This window comes from Palaemon carinicauda, chromosome 19 (genome assembly GCF_036898095.1).
Source record: "Palaemon carinicauda isolate YSFRI2023 chromosome 19, ASM3689809v2, whole genome shotgun sequence".
In the NCBI taxonomy this organism is placed as follows: Eukaryota; Metazoa; Arthropoda; class Malacostraca; order Decapoda; family Palaemonidae; genus Palaemon; species Palaemon carinicauda.
The window spans coordinates 24,917,073-24,938,840 of record NC_090743.1 but is presented as its reverse complement, the minus strand read 5'-3'; the positions used below and the strand labels follow the sequence as shown (position 1 = coordinate 24,938,840).

At 47.7% G+C, this 21,768-nt stretch overlaps 1 protein-coding gene and 1 pseudogene across 3 annotated transcripts in view; one reads left to right on the top strand and one right to left on the bottom strand.

The window, feature by feature from the left end:
* LOC137658528 (endoplasmic reticulum-Golgi intermediate compartment protein 2) overlaps positions 1-21,768 on the bottom strand; it is a 279,881-nt gene that overhangs the window by 14,295 nt on the left and 243,818 nt on the right. For all 3 annotated transcript variants that reach the window (XM_068393323.1, XM_068393322.1, XM_068393324.1), the window contains exons 4-7: positions 18,911-19,035; positions 18,342-18,433; positions 18,117-18,208; positions 8,344-8,502 (exon numbers count right to left, since the gene is read on the bottom strand). In XM_068393323.1, the coding sequence (XP_068249424.1) occupies positions 8,344-8,502; positions 18,117-18,208; positions 18,342-18,433; positions 18,911-19,035 (468 nt within the window). The remainder of the gene's footprint in view (positions 1-8,343; positions 8,503-18,116; positions 18,209-18,341; positions 18,434-18,910; positions 19,036-21,768) is intronic.
* LOC137659394 (5S ribosomal RNA) lies at positions 14,584-14,702 on the top strand (annotated as a pseudogene).

The window sequence follows — 21,768 nt, the reverse complement described above, 5'->3', positions numbered from 1 at the left end:
TTGAAGAGCTAATAAAACCGGGGGTAAAAAGTAAATATCAGGAAAGGTTGAAAATGGCATATGACGAGGTGAGAGTAAGAGAAACTGGTAATTTAGAGGAGGAGTGGAAGTTAGCAAAAGAAAATTTTGTTGGGATTGCAAGTGATGTATGTGGCAAGAAGGTTGTTGGAGGCAGCATGAGGAAGGGCAGTGAATGGTGGAATGAAGGAGTGAAGGTAAAAGTGGAAGAGAAAAAGAAGGCTTTTGAAGAATGGCTGCAGAGTAATAGTATAGAGAAGTATGAAAAATATAGAGAGAAAAAGGTGGAAGTAAAGCGCAAGGTACGTGAGGAAAAGAGGGCAGCTGACCTGAGGTGGGGTCAGGGACTGGGTCAGTCATATGAAGAGAATAAGAAGAAGTTTTGGAAAGAAGTGAAGAGAGTAAGGAAGGCCGGCGCAAGAATTGAAGAGACAGTGAAAGATGGAAATGGAAGGTTGTTAAAAGGAGAGGAGGTAAGGAAAAGGTGGGCGGAATATTTTGAAAGTTTGCTGAATGTTGAGGATGATAGGGAGGCAGATATAATTGCGGTTCCAGGTGTTGAGGTGCCAGTGATGGGAGATGAGAATGAGAGAGAGATTACAATAGAGGAAGTGAGGAGAGCACTAGATGAAACGAGAGTAGGAAAAGCATCGGGTATGGATGGTGTGAAAGCTGAGATGTTGAAGGAAGGGGGTGTGACTGTACTTGAATGGTTGGTGAGATTGTTTAATGTGTGTTTTGTGTTGTCAATGGTACCAGTAGATTGGGTCTGTGCATGTATTGTACCACTATATAAGGGTAAGGGAGATGTGCATGAGTGTTGTAATTCAAGAGGTATTAGTTTGTTGAGTGTAGTTGGAAAAGTGTATGGTAGAATACTGATTAATAGGATTAAGGATAAAACAGAGAATGCAATCTTGGAAGTACAGGGTGGTTTTAGAAGAGGTAGGGGTTGTATGAATCAGATTTTTACAGTTAGGCAGATATGCGAGAAATATTTAGCAAAAGGTAAGGAGGTGTATGTTGCGTTTATGGATCTGGAGAAAGCATATGATAGAGTTGATAGGGAAGCAATGTGGAATGTGATGAGGTTATATGGAGTTGGTGGAAGGTTGTTGCAAGCAGTGAAAAGTTTCTACACAGGTAGTAAAGCATGTGTTAGAATAGGAAATGAGGTGAGCGATTGGTTTCCGGTGAGAGTGGGGCTGAGACAGGGATGTGTGATGTCGCCGTGGTTGTTTAACTTGTATGTTGATGGAGTGGTGAGAGAGGTGAATGCTAGAGTGCTTGGACGAGGATTAAAACTGGTAGGCGAGAATGATCATGAATGGGAGGTAAATCAGTTGTTGTTTGCGGATGATACTGTACTGGTAGCAGACACAGAAGAGAAGCTTGACCGACTAGTGACAGAATTTGGAAGGGTGTGTGAGAGAAGGAAGTTGAGAGTTAATGTGGGTAAGAGTAAGGTTATGAGATGTACGAGAAGGGAAGGTGGTGCAAGGTTGAATGTCATGTTGAATGGAGAGTTACTTGAGGAGGTGGATCAGTTTAAGTACTTGGGGTCTGTTGTTGCAGCAAATGGTGGAGTGGAAGCAGATGTACGTCAGAGAGTGAATGAAGGTTGCAAAGTGTTGGGGGCAGTTAAGGGAGTAGTAAAAAATAGAGGATTGGGCATGAATGTAAAGAGAGTTCTATATGAGAAAGTGATTGTACCAACTGTGATGTATGGATCGGAGTTGTGGGGAATGAAAGTGATGGAGAGACAGAAATTGAATGTGTTTGAGATGAAGTGTCTGAGGAGTATGGCTGGTGTATCTCGAGTAGATAGGGTTAGGAACGAAGTGGTGAGGGTGAGAACGGGTGTAAGAAATGAGTTAGCGGCTAGAGTGGATATGAATGTGTTGAGGTGGTTTGGCCATGTTGAGAGAATGGAAAATGGCTGTCTGCTAAAGAAGGTGATGAATGCAAGAGTTGATGGGAGAAGTACAAGAGGAAGGCCAAGGTTTGGGTGGATGGATGGTGTGAAGAAAGCTCTGGGTGATAGGAGGATAGATGTGAGAGAGGCAAGAGAGCGTGCTAGAAATAGGAATGAATGGCGAGCGATTGTGACGCAGTTCCGGTAGGCCCTGCTGCTTCCTCCGGTGCCTTAGATGACCGCGGAGGTAGCAGCAGTAGGGGACTCAGCAGTATGAAGCTTCATCTGTGGTGGAAATGTGGGAGGTTGGGCTGTGGCACCCTAGCAGTACCAGTTGAACTCGGCTGAGTCCCTGGTTAGGCTGGAGGAACGTAGAGAGTAGAGGTCCCCTTTTTGTTTTGTTTCTTGTTGTTGTCGGCTACCCCCCAAAATTGGGGGAAGTGCCTTTGGTATATGTATGTATATGTATGTATGTACTTTTTGGACTTTAACCAAAGGCTTGAGGCCATGTGGTGCAGCAGGTAGGCCACCACCCTTCTTTGGATACATCCGAAAACTGCATCAAATTGGGTGGAAGGACGAGAAGATCGACACCCTTCAGCAGTCTGCCAGCCACCATCCAAGGTCCGCCCTTTTCCCTGGCCCCATGGGGATCAGAGTGTCCGGGGAATCGAAGGCCTGATTCCAACTGGACTTCAGGTGTCACTGGAGAGATCAAATCCTGAGGCAGCCATTGGGAACTAGACGGGCCAAGGATGATAGGTCTCCGAGGAGACATAGCCCTTCTGGGCTGAGAGTTCTTCTCGTTTGAGAAAGGGTCTTGCGACCTTCCTCAGCGTCGCTATCCTGTCATATGATGGGAAGGTTTTGTGTAGTTTGGTGTCTAATATCATGCCCAGGTATACCAGTCTTTCAGTGGGAAGCAGGGATAACTTCTCAAGGTTTACCATGATCTCCAGATCATGGCAAAGCCTCAGAAGTTTGTCTCGGTGCTGAAGAAAGGTTGCCATCGAGTCTGCTCGCATCAGCCAGTCGTCCAGGTAACAAAGGAGACGGATGCCCAGCCTGCGTGCCCAGGATAACACTAGGGCCAACACTCTTGTGAAGACCCGAGGTGCTGTGGAAAGGCCGAAGCACAGCACCTTGAACTGGTATATTTTTTTGTCAATGTTGAATCTTAGATACTTCTTTGAAGACGGATGGACTGGGATCTGAAAGTATGCGTACTTTAGATCCAGTGTACACATGAAGTCCTGTGGTCTTACCGCTAGTCTGACGTCTCCATGCTGAACAAAGTTTGTTTGACAAACTTATTCAGAGCTGAGAGGTCAATGATTGGTCTCCAGCCTCCACACGACTTTTTCACAAAAAAAATGCGACTGAAGAAGCCTGAGGACCCGTCGAGGACATCTTGGAGAGCGCCCTTCTCCAACATAGTCTAAACTTCAGCTCGAAGGGCCTGCCCCCTTTGCTGATCTCATCGCAAAGGAGTTCACAAGCACTGGGACTTGATATCCTGAACGAATCAAGGAGACCCTACACGGTTTGGCCCCGCTCTGCATCCACCTGGTTCAGCAGCTTTGTAGTAGGCATCCCCCAATGGTGGACAAGCAGGGGGATTGCTTATCCTAGCGCTTGCAGCTTCTTCCGCCACCTCTCTGCTGTTTTCCTCTACGGTTGGACTTGGTGCCTTTCAGGTGCTTGGTAGGAAAGGGCTTTTTAGATACCACCTTTTTTTTTTTTTGCTGCCATCTTACTTGTAGGTTTCAGTTGGCTGGTCTTTGGAGGGGCTGGAGGTTTGTAGGGCCATGATGTCAAGGCCCTATGAAGGAGGGAGTCCGTAGCTTAGCAATCTTGGCATTAGGGACCTGTTGGTTCACCACCTGGTGGGCCAGAAACTCTATGGTTCGGGTGCTGGAGAGAAGGAGAGTCTCCACAGCCTTCCTGTTACTTTCCTCAGAAAATCTTCAGTCCGTACCAGGATTCCCACAGATCCCAAACAAAGATCCAGCAACGAAGTCGCCTGCATGGCGTTCTTCACGACTTTCTCTTGGCTTATGAACTCCGATGCCGAGAACATGACCTGACGCAAAGATAGCTTCTCTAGAGAGTGATGGAGAGACAAGGTCAAGCAAGGTTTGTCCAGAACCTCATAGTACCTCCTCTGGTTGACACGCGAAGGTGGGAGGAGTTTGGCGGATGAGCCTGAATGGTATGACACAGTAGTTTGCAAGCTACGAGGAGACCGTTTGCCAAGCACCCCTCAACCCCTGACCAGGGCAGGCTGCACTGGACTTCGGAGGCTTTTGGGTCCATAAGACACTGTCCAGGACCGTGTCCTTCCCTTCTTGAGGGGTTGTCTCTGGATCTGGTAACCTGTTGAGGACCCTCATGGCGGTCAGAACCTGCCAAAAGGCACGTTCTGACTCCCTCTGGTCACCGCCTGATGCTGGGCTGGCAGCGTTATCGTCATCATCTATCGTCGAGATCTTGTCTCCGGAGTTTGAAGGTGGGAGGACTTTGGCGGATGAGCCTGAACAGTATGACACACAGTAGTCTGCAAGCTATGAGGGGATCTTACGCCAAGCACCCTTCAAACCCGGGCCAGGGCAGGCTGCACTGGACTTCGGAGGCTTTTGGGTGCCTGAGACACTGTCTAGGACCGTGTCTTTCCCTTCTTGAGGAGTTGTCTCTGGATCTGGTAACCCGTTGAGGACCCTCATGGTGGTCAGAACCTGCCAAAAGGCATGTTCTAACTCCCTCTGGTCACCGTCTGATGCTGGGCTGGCAGCGTTATCGTCATCATCCATCGTCGAGATCTTGTCTCGGGAGTTTGAAGAGAGAAATAAGCTTAGGAAAAACTATAGAATTCTCTATTGCACATTAACAATCTTAAGGAATCTACTGATGAACATAAACTTACTTTTTTGTTAGAATAGTAAACGCTATACTGTATAAACATAAAGCGGTCGAAAATGGGAAGGCTGACTCGGCGCCTGATGACCCCATCTGTGGGTCTCTAAGTCCTAGAAGAGGAATTTGGCACTGACTTGGAATTCTTTGATTCCCTTTTTGGGGGAAACAGGGTTTCCAAGATCAAATATCTGGATGTGACGACCTTCTCAGTGGGAAGAGCGCTCGGAACCTCCCCAAGATCCAAGGGCGACACGGAGACCTCTCCACGGGCTTTTTCTGTCGGCGACAGGAGGGGAGTCTGAAACTGACTCTCCCCTATGAGAGTCTCTCAACTTGGCGGGCGAGACATCAGTGGGTAGACGCAATGATGAGGAGACTTCTAACCTTGGAGCTCTGACCCGAGGCATCCTGGATGATGGCAGTTTGTCAGGTAGCCCTCTATTCCTCTTCACGGAAGAAGCAGTCGTGGTCCTTTGTCATGGGTCGGTCGAAACGGAGGAAGTCCCCAGAGAAAGCCAGGGGGCTTCCGCAGGTTGCGAAGGGAACAAGGGTAGGAAGGCCTGAGTCCCGGCCCTGACCAAAGCACTGAACTACGGCTGCTTACTCACGGATACGCTATCTGACAGTTTCCCTGAAGGGATAGAGGTCGACGGGTCCTTCTGAGGAATCTTCATTCCCTATGATGAAGAATTAGGCACCGATGACAATGGCTCCTTCCTAGGCACTGGAAGTTTTGTGATCTTAAACCCCTAAAACTTGCCCTCTTCCTCCTTCCCCGGCATTCATGCAGTTATGCGTTTGTAGGGAGGGGAATGGGGCGACGGTGAACGGTTGGTGACCACCTTACCTTTCTTTGAAGCCACAACCACCAACTTTGGTGGCTGCCGCTGGGGACCCTTGCATGGATAAGGATGGACACTCACTTTTGTGGTCGTATGCTGAGTGAGCGAAGGCCGCCGACGCATTGGTGAACGTCGAGGAATCTCCTGGTGTGAACGCTTTGGCGATTCCTGACGTGAAGCTTGATGCTCGTGAATCGTTGACTATTGTTGATCAGGAGAACGTTTAAGCGTCGACGAGTGCTTTCGCGAAATCACAGGGTCAATCACTACCACTGGATGAGAGGACAGGCGGTGGGTCAATGATTCAAGCGGGGGAGATCTACAAATCACTGGACAACAAGCCGAACGGTGGACGGACATTTCACACTGAGGCAATACACAAACCGTTGGGTATTTGAGCTCTGATGGTGATTGAAGCATTTGTCACTGAGGCGAACAGGCCTTGCCTTTGGTGGAAGAAACGCTCCGGTCAACAGCTGAAAATTGGCTTGTTGTACGGTAAGTCGGCGGCATTTCATGAGATGCGTGCATCCGCTGAGCAGGCGCTTCACGCTTGGGAGAGCACTGTTGGGTAGGAGATTGATGTAGAGGCAGGTCCTGATGCTGACAAACATGCGATTCCCGAGGTAACAACTGAGCAGGCAATTCAAGAGCTACAAGCGGTTCATGAGTAGTCGGCGATTTACGAGTTGCCGAACGAGTAAGCGGTTCACGAGCCGTCCTCTGGGCAGATGGTTCATGCTGGACAGGCGATTTACGAGGTGTCGGATGAGTGGGCAATTCACGAGCTGCAGGTTGATGGCGGACCTGACGAACAGGTGAACATTGAGCAGGTGCCTGACAAGACGGAGAACACTGCCGTAGAACTGCTGCTAGAAGCTCCAGCAGAGAAATGCGACTCTTGTCAGGAGACAAATTCTCTGGAGGAGATCGTGAGCAATCCCTTGCAGGAGACGAACAAACCGAAGTTTGTTGAGGAGAAACCAAGTCTGAAGAAGAAAGAGAGGGTCGGGAACCAGAAGAGGCAGGCTGGGCAGGTTCCTCTGAAGAAGAAGACTGGAGGCAAAGACGTGAAGAGGCATCTCTTAGCCGACAAAGCAGGAGCACTCTGAAAGCGAAGAGGACGACGAACATGGCAAGGTCTTCAGCCACCAACATGACAACGAACAGCAAGCGATGGATCAGCAAGCTAATTGTCAGCAGGCCTCCGAAGAGGAGTCTCTATTAGTGCCCCTTCATTAGAAAGGGGAACACTCGCAGGAGAGACACTGCTCTCCTCCCCAAAACGATGTTCGTCAGGGGAAGGAGCAGAGACCCTGGCAGCGGGGGCAAATGAAGCAGAAGACGCAGCCACAGGATCCACTGGCAGGGCAGCGGACGAGACCTACTAAACTACTACATCGACTAAGGTCAAGGGGTCGACATCTGATGCTGACGATCGCTGTAGATCCTCACCCCGGTGCAGGAACCACAGCAACGACTCCTTGGAAGGAGAACCGGGCAAACCCAATGAAGGCCACATCTGTAATAAAGGAAAAAGAGGTAAGGCCTCACTCAAGGGAAGACCTGGGCCACCCAACTAGGGGAGGCAGCACCGTCTTCCAAGAACCGAGGTTGACCAGGGATTAAACGGGCCACGTTACCACGCGTTGGCCCCCGGGATGAAGCTGTCCGAGTAGAAGCTTCGGAGGAAGGTTGGGAAGCGGAGGAAGAAGCTTTGGGTTTCTTCTGCTTCGAAGCAGCCTTCGTAGGAGAAGAGTCCCGCTTAGACTTCTTCTTTCGCCTACGCTCAAACCTTTCCAACTGGGAGGCAGACCACTCCCAGCACTCATTATATTTGTTAGTTCAGTCGCAGCATTGACCTCTACAGACAGGACAAAGGCTGTGAGGATCCGTATCCACCGCAGACATGCATTTACAGCAGGTACGCATGGCCGGTGGAAGAACTCAGCAAACAATGAAAAGAAAAAAGCAAAAACTGATTAATAATGGCAGTCCAAACTTTGAAGAAGATGAAGAGTGGTAACAACCGTTCTCCATCCGAGCCAAAAGTAAAGTGAAGCACAATTATAGGTGTGTGAGTGGGAGGGGTAACTAGCTACCCCTCCTAATCCACACCAACTAGCAGAAAGGGTAGTTAACCCTTGCTAAATTCTGAAGGATCATCCTTTCAGCTTCACCGAAAGTATTACCCATATAAATAGCGTTGATTTGCATTCCAGTTATGGAACAAAAATAGAATGAAGGGATTAATAAATAAACATTGAAGATTAACTCTTAGGTGAGTGTTACACAAACAATGCTTCAATGTGCTTAAAAGACAAAAGTCAAGATGGATAATATGAGTGTTAACATCCAATCCAACAACTGGTAATAATATGCATTGTCATTATTCTTCTGCATAAATGTGTCAATAAGAAAATTATATATAAGCATCCATCAGTCTTATAAAAAATGTAAACTGGCTAAACTATTTTTAATATGCCACCTACTTAGAGTAACAAAAAGTGTGCACATGTATACATTAGCAGTCCTTAGACCTGTAGGAGTGTTATTACACTTACAGTGTACTAAAAAAGCACTCATATTACTATAATATAAAAATGAGTCATAAAATATAGTAAGACAATGGCAATAATACTTGAAACATACTTTTTAAAGCAATCTGCTCATCGCCTTCTAAAGGATGTATTATTCCTGGCGCTGGCTCCCCAAAGGAGAATTTGTTGATGCGATGGGTAAAGTTGTAGTCTGAGTCTTCCATAAATACTGCCAAATGAGCATGACCTCGTGGAAGTGGGATTGTTTTACCTGAAACACAAATTCCCGGTAGTGTTGTAAGAAGCCAACTTTTTGACAATGGCTAGGTTCTATTACTTTTAACAATAGAGAAGTGACCAGTTCAAAATAAAATGTTCAAAAATCTTTTATGCACTTTTAATTCCTAAAACCTAAAAAATTAAAAAAATCTTAAGTTTATGAAGATTTTATAAAAAAAAAAGAACAATAGTGCACTTGCTATCTATGGGTATTATGTTCTGAAACCACCAGAAGATAATGAAATCCCCAGTTAATCGCAAACCTCTATAACCCCTGTACTAGAATTATAAAAAAAATATTGTGTATTTTCACAAAAGCACAAAAATAAGAATGGTTTTACACTATAGAAATTATAATAATACAATGTTGTAACATTACAGTTCAGTACTAATATACTCTCCTTCTCTCTCTCTCTCCTCCTTTCCCCTCTTCATCAAAAATGAATGGAGCATGACTTTATTATACTATGATAAAATAATACAGTATATCTAAAGTGGTACATTAAAGGAATCTACAGATACAGAAACTTCACCAATATTTTGTATAAAGTGCCAATCTACTGTAGTATATGATTTGCATTTTCCCAGAATACAATTCAAGAGACTTATGAGAATTATCTTCAAAGTGAAGCTGAAATGATAAAAAAAAACTTTTAAAGGTTTATGAATGGTAGCCAAGAAGGGGTATGGGAGATACTCACTATGCCATTGTACTGGCAAACAGTTTCTAAGAAAAGGAGAATCTTTGGAGGAGGGAGGTTTAAGCAAAGTCCCACAAGAAGGTTTTTGTCATCCCTCTACCAAATCAGATTGTCCCTTACTGAAAGAATCATCATCTCCTACGCCTATTGACGCAAATCGAACCCAAAATATTGTGGGATCAACTGATGGTATCCAGTTCCTTTCTAAGTGCCATTGGAGTGATCAAAGATGAATTTTCCTGTGTGATGAACCACATAATCCCAAAAGTGTGAAAAAACAAAGTCGATTGTGGTCCTTGAGCAATTGAACTTTGCCAGACACCATTAAACACAGCTGTTCAGATACAAAAGAAACTGATCCCAAGCAAATGAGCCCAAGCCAGCATCAGATTGAACACTATTGTGAACACCTAAAATATCAACACTCCAAAGCCATAGACTTTTAAGTAGACACACTGTATCATTGCATACAAAGTAGAGCTACTTTCAAATACTGTTTGTTCCGTAACCGAAATACAAACCACGCTATTTACATTGGGTTTACCTTTTAACGCAGCTGAAATGGCGAGCCATTAGAATTTAACGAGGGTGTATTACCCCCGCGCTAGTTAGCGGGGGGGTAGGGGAGTGGTAGCTAGCTACCCCTCCCCCCCCCCAACCCACAGATGAATGCTCACTTTCACTTTTGGCTCGGACTGTGACAGACGTCTCTGTCTTGGTCCTCTCTTGGCAGCCATTGTTTGTTTCGTCTTTACTTAATCGCTTACAGTACTTTTCTTTTACTCAATATATATGTAAACATGTTTTCATGTTTGTATATATATTTGAGTATAGAAATCAGTAAGTTTCCTTTTCAGATTTGTGTGTGTAGTGTAAGATATCTACGTGGTGTCCTCGGCAGTTAGGCCGCTACGGCGTAATTTTATGGGTGACGATCGAGTTTGACTTCGGTCTTTCTCTCTCTCTCTCTCTTGAGGTCGTTCACCCTTTTACTACGTGTTACTACGCCCTTGTAGCTTCCTTTCCGTGTGGGGGGGTTGCTACGCCGTACGTTTGTCTCAATTAGTTTATGAATCTAATTGTAGTTGTTTTTTTCAGCTTGTAGAACGATTCCTTTCGGGGTTTTCGTTCTTTCTTTAGTGTTCATTCATTTTTAAATTACATAATTACATAGTTTCATAATTATAATTGTTATAATTCTGTTTTGGTTACAGCTCTCCTTCCGTGAGTGTAAGTGGTTGTGAGGGCACGTGCCTGTTGTGTAATTCTTGTTTCCTTTCCCTCGGGATTCCTCTTCGGAGCCTTCCCGGGGGAATGAATGTGTACTAATGATTTTTGTTTTATTTTTTACAGTTACCGGTCTAGTTCGTTTCTGTAATATGGCAACGGTGTGAGCTGTCTTGTTGAGGCCTGGGGATTAGGCTGTTCCTGCCTCCCCCCTTGTATTTTCGGCAGGGGCGTGTCTCCTTCTACTGGAAGTACTCCCGTGACGACGGACAGCTCTCCAGTTCATTTTAGAACTCTCAGGAGGCTTGCCTCCTTGGGCGGGTAACTTTCCTTCCGAGGGAAGTTTTTCCTGTCCAGGCTTGAGTTTTTCCCCTTTTGGGGGGTTCTTCTCTTGCCTTTTTTTCGTGCGACTATGCTCTTGGTGCTGAGCGGTCACACCTGCAGTTTCGCTCAAGGGGCTGGGCAACTGCAGGAGCTCCTCTTCGGAGGATTGCTCCTTTTAGGTCACTGGCTGACCAATCTCTTCTACGAAGTGTTTCTCTTTCGTTCGCGAGAGAGTACACTCATAGAGACTCCTCTTCGGAGGATTCTTCTGCTGCTGTTGATGTTGGCCTCCCTCGCCGTAAGGCCCACCGTCCGCCTCGTCGTAAGGGCCTCTCATCTCCCTATAAGGGTGCTAAGAGGCGCCTTTTTGAATCTCCGTTTGCAGCCTACAACTCCTTTTTCTTGATCTTCCGCCTTGGTGCAGATGGACAGCAGTCTGATCTCGTCTTCCGACGGGCAACGGTCTTCCCGACGGATAACGGTCTTCCAACGGACATCAGTCTCCCGGCGGACAGGCTACGGTCTTCCGATGGACATCTGTCTCCCGACGGACAACGTTCCCTTCGGGGCAAAGGGTTGCCTCCCACGGGGGTTCTTCCCTTGCGTGTCAGGGTTCCCCTGCGCGCCCTTCTGCTGTGTTCTCTCCTGCTCCTGCTCAGTGTTAGCGCACAGGCGCTCTCCTGCTCATCAGCGCTTCCTGATCGCTAGCGCTCTCCTTTCGCCAGCGCTCTCCTGTTCGTCAGCACTCTCATGATGATCATCCCTGCTGTTACTGTTGGTTCCTGTTACGCGCCCTGTGCGCCCACGTTCGCCCTCGCGATCTAGAACTTCGGTTCAGGTCTGGGTCAAGGACTCTTCTATGCGCAGGCTTCCACGCGTTGCCTTCTGCTCGTCAGCGATCATCAGCTCGCCAGCGATCACCTGCTCGCCAGCGTTCACCTGCTCGCCAGCGCGCACAGGCGATTTTAGTATCGCCTATTCAACAGCGTTCTACACGTCAGCGATCACCTGTCTCTCGGCGATCTCCGGATCGCCCGCGTGTGTTACAGCCGGCACGCCAACGTTCTCCAACACTTCTGAAGGAACATGGTTCGCCAGCTACTAGCTCGCCATCGCCCACCTGCGCATGCTGCTCGCCATCGCGCGATCGCCCACCTGCGGATGCTCCTCGCCATCGCGCGATCGCCCACCTGCGGATGCTGCTCGCCATCGCGCGATCGCCCACCTGCGGATGCTGCTCGCCATCGCGCGATCGCCCACCTGCGGATGCTGCTCGCCATCGCGCGATCGCCCACCTGCGGATGCTGCTCGCCATCGCGCGATCGCTCACCAGCGCATGCTGCTCGCCATCGCGCGATCGCTCACCTGCGCATGCTGCTCGCCATCGCTCGCCAACGCGTCGACATGCCACAACGCGCCATCGCCAACCTGCGGGTTAGCGCTCACCTGCTCACCACCGATCGCCTGTTGATCCATATCGCCAGCGGTCTTCCTCGCCCACGCGGCAGCGCGTTTCCTCGCCATCGCGCTAACGCTTGCGTTCGCCGCCTCGGACTTGCGCTCATTCACCTGCCCACCCTCGCGACCGCTCGCCCGCGCGACCGTTCGCCTGCGTGACCGCTTGCCTGCGCGCCCGCGCGATCATTCGCCTGCGCACCCGCGCGCCCACACACCCACGTGCCTGCACGTCTATGCTCATGCGCGTCCGCGCACATGCTCTCCAATGTTCGCCCGCGCGCGAACCAAGGGTATTCCATCGCGCGGACGGACGGTGTTCCGTCGCGCGAACCGACGGTGTTCCGTCGCGCGAACCGACGGTGTTCCGTCGCGCGAACCGACGGTGTTCCGTCGCGCGAACCGACGGTGTTCCGTCGCGCGAACCGACGGTGTTCCGTCGCGCGAACCGACGGTGTTCCGTCGCGCGAACCGACGGTGTTCCGTCGCGCGAACCGACGGTGTTCCGTCGCGCGAACCGACGGTGTTCCGTCGCGCGAACCGACGGTGTTCCGTCGCGCGAACCGACGATGTTCCGCCGCGCGAACCGACGGTGTTCCATCGCTCGAACCTACAGTGTTTCTTCGCACAAACGTCGGCTTAATTCTTGCAGTATCCATTGCTCGTCTATGGGTTATCGCTCGCCGACCACCAGCTCTCGCCCTTCCTACCATGCTCGCCCTCCTTCTGCGCTCCTTCGCTCACCTTCGTTTGCGTTCCTGCGTGACCACGCATGGGCGCTTCCACGTTCGCCCACGCGCAAATCTTTGAATTACCATCGTGCGAGCTCCAGGGCGATTGCGACCACTATTCCCATTGGGGTTTTCGCAGCATGGCCAGCCTGGCGAGTTCTTCTGGAGCGTATTTCCAGAACACGGCCTCACTCCGTAAACGCAGAGCATGACACTTGCAAGAATAGGAAGAAACTTCAGGGAGGTCTGAGCAACACTCCTCTTTCCAGAACCTGGGTTAGCCCTTCCCCGTCATTCTCTGGAAGGATTTTTGGCGGGGGGGCTTTCCGTTCGAGATTTCTCCATCGGCCAAGGGGTGACTGCTTACCCCTTCCTCTGGGGGCTTACCAGGTCCTTTCCCTCCTCGGTTACGGCCCGAGGTTTGGTTCAAGGAAGCTACAGGAAGATCATGGGTACTTTCCTCCTCTCGAGCTCAGGCACCTTGACCTTTCGTCGTAAGTATCTAACTTGCGGACAAGCTCGATGTTGTACCATCTGGACGCGCTGACTGAGGGCTTCCTTCGGGTGTCTCATCTGTGGAGGTCGACGACCTCAGACACCCTTCCGTCCTTGAGAAGAGTTTGTTTGTGCCCAAGGACAGAGACTTAGACAGTGGCTGTGCGGAGGAAATCGACTTCCGTTTTCACTCCTCCAAGGCGCTTTCTTCCAGACTCTGCAGGGCTCCAGCGCCCTTTTCTTTCAACCACGTCGGCCTAAGTTATCGGCTACGACAACTGGGACAAGGTGTCCAATTGCAGTTTCCTCCTGTCAGGAACAGATGGCACGGGAGGCTCCCCGGGGGGGCATAGTCCTAAAAGGAGCGACAGATTTCACGAACTCTAGGATTGCAGGTTTCTCGCTGAGAGGATGCTTAAGGTTACTCATCCGGATGACAGCTTCCCGATGCCCATTCCCGCACAATCTCTGTGATCAGCCAAGGATATCGCGCCTGCCGTCTCTGTCAGCGAATTCAGTGTCTCTGAACCTCTATGCCATAGCGTTGGCAAGAGTTGCCCGGTTGGGCAGAATGATCCATACCTTAGGCGAAGGTCCTCCATAGGATCATCGACGGCTTCACCCCCGGCCTCTTCAGTCGATCCTTCATTGTAAGGAAGGATCTGAGAGGGGAGTTCCGTAGTTGACCTCTCAGCCCTGATCAAGTTTGTCGAACAAACTTCGGCCAGCGTAGAACAGCCGAATCAATCAGACTGGTAACGAGGCGACAGGACTCCTTAAACCCTGGATCGGAAGGACGGGTACTTTCAGTTTCCATTCCATCCATCTTCCAGGGAGCTCGTCGAATTCGGCCTAGACTGCAAGTATTCCTGCTTATGATGCAGTGTGGCTATCCCGCCGTGGCATGGCAGGTTTTTTTCCCCAGAGAACTCTCCCTGCTTTCCTCATGGCCGCTCAGGTGCAGGCTTCCGCCTCCTCTGCTTTTTGGAGGGCTGGTCAACTCCGGTAGGCTCGGGTTCGACCTTCTTCAGCGCCGGGACAAGCTTCCGGATGCTTACCATGAGTGTGGGTTCATGGTATTTTGCTTGGAGCCTTCTCTTCTTCTGCCTCAACATCTGGAGTATCTGGCCATGATATTGAGTCAACGGCCTTACCACGTTGGAAACCCCGCTTCTCGTCCGTCCAGCAAGGTTAAGCAACGTCGGTTCTGGTCGGTACTTGGATGGGTGACCACCTGGGGACGCCAGATTCTGTTGCCACATCCTCCGAGCCTTCCTTTCAGTTGACTGTGGCAAGACTGAGGATCCTGAGTCGCAGTACCTGTTCTCAGTCAAGCAGAGCTTTCAGCCCTACCTTGAATCGTTTCCTAGCTCTCCTTTCCTCATTGACCCGTCTATAGTCCGAACGGTCGCCTCAGGATAAGTTCCATGTGGGGCAGTCCAAGTTCCGGTGGTTTCAGGCAATGTTTAACCGGACTTCCTGGCCCTTATGGGACCAGCGGAACAATTAGACCTGCAATGGGTGTTGACCTATGGAACCTCTTGATGGTAGTGGATATTCTCGTCCTTTCCCCACATTCTTGATGCTGTTCTCGGACTCGTCAAAGGAAAGGGGGGGGGCATGTTCCGGTCCAGGCCTATGGTCAAGACCTGAAGGATACCTCTCCATCATTCAGGCAGGCTTAGGGGCCGTAGTCTGGCCCCTCTACAGATCCTACAGCTCCTGCCGAGTCGCCCTGTGCGCGTCGACTTCATGATTCTGGCGTGTTCTAACCAGCAGGGGACGCATTTTCACACCTTCACATCTTGCAGTAGAGATACCGGGATGATTGAGATTATCTCAATACCACCATCGGCTCTCGCATTCCAGGCAGAGGAATCTTCTCTCCGACTATCCGAGCAGAGCCTCGTAGAGAGAGTGTACCTGGGGGTCTTTGACCTTGAGTAACCAGCAAGTCCTGGTCTGGGGGACCTGATCGCGACAGCTTGGAACCTCCAGCTTCCGCTGTTCTTCCCCCCAGTCTCAGACCCCGAGACTCTGGCAAGATGCATTCCGGTGATGGTGGGACAACTTCGACGCCTGCGTCTTCCCTCCTTTTTGTCTGTGGTCAATGGGTCTCAACAAGACCAGGTTGTCTGGCAACCTTTCAATGGGAGAGCTCCACTGGGACTATGCGCAGAACGGTTTCTGGACCCTCTGCTTCCCCTGACGGAACTCCCGGGAGAGCTTCTCCCACGGCGCAGACTACTCAAACAACCACACTGCGACATCTCTCCCGAACCGGGGCGTCGCTTGGGCTTCATGCCTGGAGACACTACGCCTCCTCCTCAAGAAGAGACAACCCGCTACAGTCGCAGTACGGAGGTCGCGTCATCTGCGATAGTCATCCGCAGGAGTCTTCCAGGCAAAGTGAAGTGTCTTCGGTGGTTGGTGCCGTGGGAGATATACCTCTTCCCTTGAGGCCTCTTCACCAGCAATAACGGTCTTATTGCCTTTCGGCGGGAGGAAACTCCTTTCCGCTCTCGGCAATGAAGCCTGTCGCTCAGCCTTTCCCTGACCTTCAGGCTTAAAGGAATAACTTTTTCCTGCCCGCTGGATCTTTCCTCGCTCATGCGAAGCTACGATCGTCAATGCCCTAGTCGGAGGAAGACCTCCAACTTGGAGCATGGCTCGGACTTTTAGTCCTTTAAGAGATCTTCTCAAGACCCTTTACGACTGACCTCGGATTGTATTCCGCCTTGGGTCTCCTGCTCACTCTGGCCACGGCCAGTGTGTAAGCAATCTTCTTGGTCTCGTACGACTCCGCCCTTTCTAAGGAGGAGGGGAAGGCAACATTCAGGTTCGCTCCTGAGTTGTTGGCTAGACTCAGAATCTGGGGGTCCCAGCCCTTCGGTCCAATTCCTTCAAGATTTCAAGTCTCCATTCTGTATCTGATGTCCCAAGACCTTCTCTTTCTTGCCAGTAAAGGAATCGAGAGGTTAGCTTTGGGGACAGCTGCAGTTTGTCCTCAGTTGCAGCCGATTTGGGAGCACAAGGAGGACACGGGGGAGAGTCACCAGTATACCTCTTCAGCCCGGACTCAAGGACATTCATCTCGACCTGTCTCCAGACCCTCCCCCGTCACGTCGCCCTACAGCACGATGTTGGATACATCGCAACGTCCCTGGCCTTCGAGTAATACTACTCTGTGACGCAGGTGCTACAAGCTGGAGTCTGGAAGCGTCTAATGACCTTCGCAGCCCGCTTCCTGCAGGGCGGGACCCACAGGAGTCTCGATACGTTTTCTATCGCTCTGTGGTGGCTACACAACAGCTGGTCTAACCTCAGGCTCCTTTTTGGACAGGTAGCAGAAGGTTGAGGGCATTGTTATCAGGTTTTAGTCTGCATGAACGAAAGTAGTATGTCTGGCCCTTATTTCTTTCTTCATCATCCCCTCTACGGGGAAGCAGCATCCTGGTCTCTGCATAGCTGACCTCGAACCTCTGCAGGTAAACCATGCTTCCTTGTGTTCCGAGTATTGAGTCAATACTGTCGCGTCCCCCATACCCTGACGAGGTGGTATTGGGAACGTTTTAACCCAGAGTTCCTTCTGGAACTCCAGGTCAACTGCCTAGGACGGGTCACACTTCTTCCTTCACACACAAGCTTATGTAGGCCACACGGTTCCTTGCGGAGCAAGGAACTTGTGAGGTGCAGGGACTCCTTTTCTCGAGTGCGACTCACTCGGATTCTGAGTCCCCGGGTAAAGCCAAAGCCAGTATGGCTGGGGACTTTCCACCCTACCTAATGGGTAAGTCACCCAATGTAAATAGCGTGGTTTGTATGTCGGTTACGGAACAAATGACAAATTCGAAGATAATTTGTATTTTTCCTAACCATACAAACCTTAGCTATTTACACATATTTGCCCGCCAGCCCTGTCCCCCAAGACAAGTCCTACCTCTAAGTGAAAGTGAGCATTCATCTGTGTGTGAGGGGGGGGAGGGGTAGCTAGCTACCACTCCCCTACCCCCCCCCCCGCTAACTAGCGCGGGGGTAATACACCCTCGTTAAATTCTAATGGATCGCCATTTCAGCTGCGCTAAAAGGTAAACCCAATGTAAATAGCTAAGGTTTGTATGGTTAGGAAAAATACAAATTATCTTCGAATTTGTCATACTTCGTCCTGGTAGGCAACAAATTGGAAATAAGCATCTGTCAGATCTATCACAATTAGGTAGCCTAAATGGATTGAGTTTTTTAATTTAGACTATAACCTTGCATTTGGCCCTGTGAGGCCACTGAGCACCCAAGTACAACTGGGTTAAAACCATGCAGTTTATTTATGAATTAGAAGTTAAGAGCTTGGACAGCATGTACAGAAATGGAGGCAAGTATAGTGATAAAAAGCAAGTGCGGCTAGGAACCAAAGAAATACTGCCAAGACCCTTAATTAATGCAGACAGTTCACCACATGAGGTGCACTAACAACAATAAACCCCTAATGGGCCAAAAAAGTGCAGTTTAATTTCAAATAAATGACAGCAGGTTTGGTGTGCTTGGTGTTATATGACCTCAATTTTGGAATATCATTAGATTTATCCTACAGAATTATACAATTTATTTCTTCACTAGAAGCAAACATAAAATAATAGAAACAACAAATAACTCTAGTGCTGTGATGGAGACCTTACCGGCGGTGATATGGAAATTCCCCGCAACCTTGTTAATGCCTAAGGATCCAGTCAGCTGACAAGCATCTGTTGGGGTGTCAGGAAAAAACAGCCTGTAATGAAAAAAACAAGAGATGGGAATCAACTTTTCTCTAATTACATTGATTATTGGAAGCAATTAACTAGATATAGAATTGTCATTACAGTATTCCATAAATTCAAAACAAAGTATCAAAGTTGCTTTACCTTCGTGGCATATCACCAAAAATGTTGGTGTAACCACTTCTCCAGAGAAGTTCATGTATAGAATGGAACTGGTCCCTGAGGTAGCTGTTAACCTGTTTGAGACAAAAACTGACGATAATTGCTGGTTATATTAAATAAACAACTATCAAAATATCAGTGATATCTGTTCCTAAAAGTACAATATAAAAAGTATCATTCAATTAAAAATCTCAAAATCCTCTTAGCACAAGAAATTAAAACAAGCTGGAAGTGTTTGTCTATTCTGATTTCCTGGCATTAACTCGGTTATTAAAAAATAAAAGTGGAGCAAATAATTTAAAATAATCTCTATTTATGATTGTTACCAAAACCAATGACCCATAACAGATAACTAAAAAATCTAGAATATATGTACTCTCACAGCTGTAAACTCATCACACATGAACAAATTCCTCTTAAACCGCAAGAGCTTACACAACGAAATCTTACCCTGTTCTTAATGCCTACCATGATCACAATGTTAAAAGAATATTGTAAGCTCTGAATTTTTTTTAAAAACTTTAATTCAACAATAAAAATCTCTTCCTTACTCGCTGTACACCTTCAAAGTGAATTTGCTGGTCTGGATCAAGAATCCACCAAGTATCTTCTAACTTCAGCTCTCCAAATGTCATTACTTGTTCACCAGTCATATCTAATACATCTGCACCAACATCTGTTGAAATAACATAAATGCTTAAAATAGTTTTTAGACAATTTACTTATATAACAAAATGACAGTATGGTATTTTGACCTATATATTACCAGTGCTGAATGTTGTAAAGAGTGATAGGATGTTTTCTATGAGTATGTAATGAAACTCCAATATGACTTCAAAGTTCTACAGACTAGAGTTTGTATTGTCAATATTTCTAACTGGCAGCGAGGGCTTTTCCTAGATTTAATCCAACTCCCAATCCTTTACAAAGCAAATGTTAAGTTATAACTCTGCAAAAGAAAAAAAATCCTAGAAGAAAAGAAACTCATTACACTGAAATAATACTATATGGATCCTTAATTGTTAACAGTGCATTAGTGATGTAATATCTAGGATTAGCAAGATGTGGATTTGAAGATTTAAGTTTCAAACAAAAGTGAATACTTCACAAGTGTGAATATCAAATTACTAAGCTATGCTGGAAGGTGTGGATCCAAATTCTCCAGATTAGTAAGCACTCTCTGAACACAATAAATGCAGTTTTTTTCTCATCCCCAAATTGGAGTACCATTTACAGCAAGCATTGTGTGGCACATTGTAGATGATATTAAAGGTTCTTTGCAGTGTCTCTTCAGTCACAGCTGCATCTTCTTATCAGTTCCATTTGGTCTATCATAACACAGCTAAACTTTTAAATTTCACCTTGCTTAATCCTCAAAACTCAACTAAGAACAAATCACTAAGCAACCTGTAGAGACTGAAACTGACACAGTGATTCTGTTAAAGTCACAAGTTTTAAAAATAATTTATAATTTTCCAAACTATACAAACCTGCGTCTTTTAATATGAGTATGGATTTTGGGTGTTATAATTCAGTATGAGGTGTCAGTATTTACTGGGGGATGGTGGGGAAGAACTGTCCCCTCGCCAGCACACTAAAGTCACTTTGACCTTCAACTAGGTAGTTGAGGTGGGAAATGATACAAACCTTCACCCTTTAATAGGACCTTATCCTAAAGAAGGGAAGTCTCTATAACCAAGCTGACTGATTTAAAATCTATAGATGTCAAAACACTTGGACATGAAGAGGTGCAGAGTGTTGACTCCTTCCGCCTAATGACAATCTGAGTAAAGCGTCTCGGGTGATAGGCTTGGTTTCTGTCCCATGACGGACAGTCAAGGAAGAACCTATATCCTAACAGGATATCTTAGTCTTGAATTTAAGCTCAATTGAAAGTAATAGGTTTAAACATTTCTGTACATCCTCCCTTCATAATAAGGATGGGAGAAATACATCTACATATACTCTACGGAACAATTGCTCAGTATGGAAGGTTACCTGCATCAACGTTTGATCCAGCAAATAAAGGCATGAATGCCGAGCCCCAAGTGACGAGAAAGAAAAGATGAAAAACGGGCCAGACATTCTTATCTCTCATCCTAGACTAACATCCCTACATGACAAATTTGTAGATACTGTAATTTACATTTTTCCTAACGATACAAACCTTAGCTATTTATTTAGGGGTATTACTTTCTGCAAAGCTGAAATGACAAGCTATTAAAATTTAGCGAGGGTTAACTACCCATACCGCTAGATAGTGGGGGTGGGGGTTGGGGGGGTAGCTTGCTACCCCTCTCTCACGCACTGGTGATTTAGCTCATTTTGTTTGGAGGTAGGACTTGAAAGGGGATAAGGCTGCCGGACAAATTTGTATAAATAGCTAAGGTTTGTATCGTTAGGAAAAATACAAATCATCTACAAATTTGTTATTTGTTCCGTAACTGAAAAACAAAACTACGCCATTTATTTAGGGGTGACTAACCCATTAGGAGGGGTGGACATCCATGCCAATCTGGCTTTTGGCTTTACCCAGGGACTCCTTATCTGAGTATGTTAGTACTCAAAATAAGGGGAGTCCTGCGCCTCGCTGAAACCTTGCTGTGCTGAAGTGTGACTGTCCAGGTAAAGCTATTTCGAGTCTTTTTGGAGGAAACTGTTGTAACCAAGATTTTCCAAATACCACCTCGCCTGGGTATGGGGATGCAACAGTATTAGCTTAATACTAGGTACACAAGGGAGCATGGTTTACCTGCAGTGGTTTGAGGTCAGCTTATGCAGAGAACCCAGGATGCTGCTTTCCCCAAGAGAGGGGAGGATGAAGAAAAGAATAAGAGCTAGTCAAACCTTTTCATTCACACAGACTAAAACCGGGTAACAGTGCCCTCAACCTTCCGTTACTTGTCTAATAAGGAGCTTGAGGTATACAACCCGTTATTGTGCAGCCACCACAGGACCGATAGAGATCGTATCGAGTTCCTGTGGGTCACGTCTTGCAGGAGAAAGGTTGTGAAAGTCACCTGGAGCATTCACACCCTTTCTTGTAGAACCTGCGTCAAAGAGTAATCTGCTTAGAAGAGCCAGGGGCATAGCTATGCCTCTGACATCGTGGGTCAACGTGTTGGATGAGGATATGGATTCAGAACATAATTGATGACTCTGTGAGTCCAGCAGAGATGATGTTTTAGTGATCCTCCTCTTGTCTCTCCCAGTGCTGATGACAAGAGAAGGGACCAGGGTGGGCTGTTGCCGTTTTCTTAAATTAGAGTCTCAAACCTTACCCCGGGTACAGTAACAAATTATCTGGATCATCAGTTACGGAGTGGAGATTTGTTGTCTAGGATCCGTCACCTCTGGAGACTGTGTCTGGCAACATACTCGGTGACGAAACTGAACGTTGCCTTTCCCC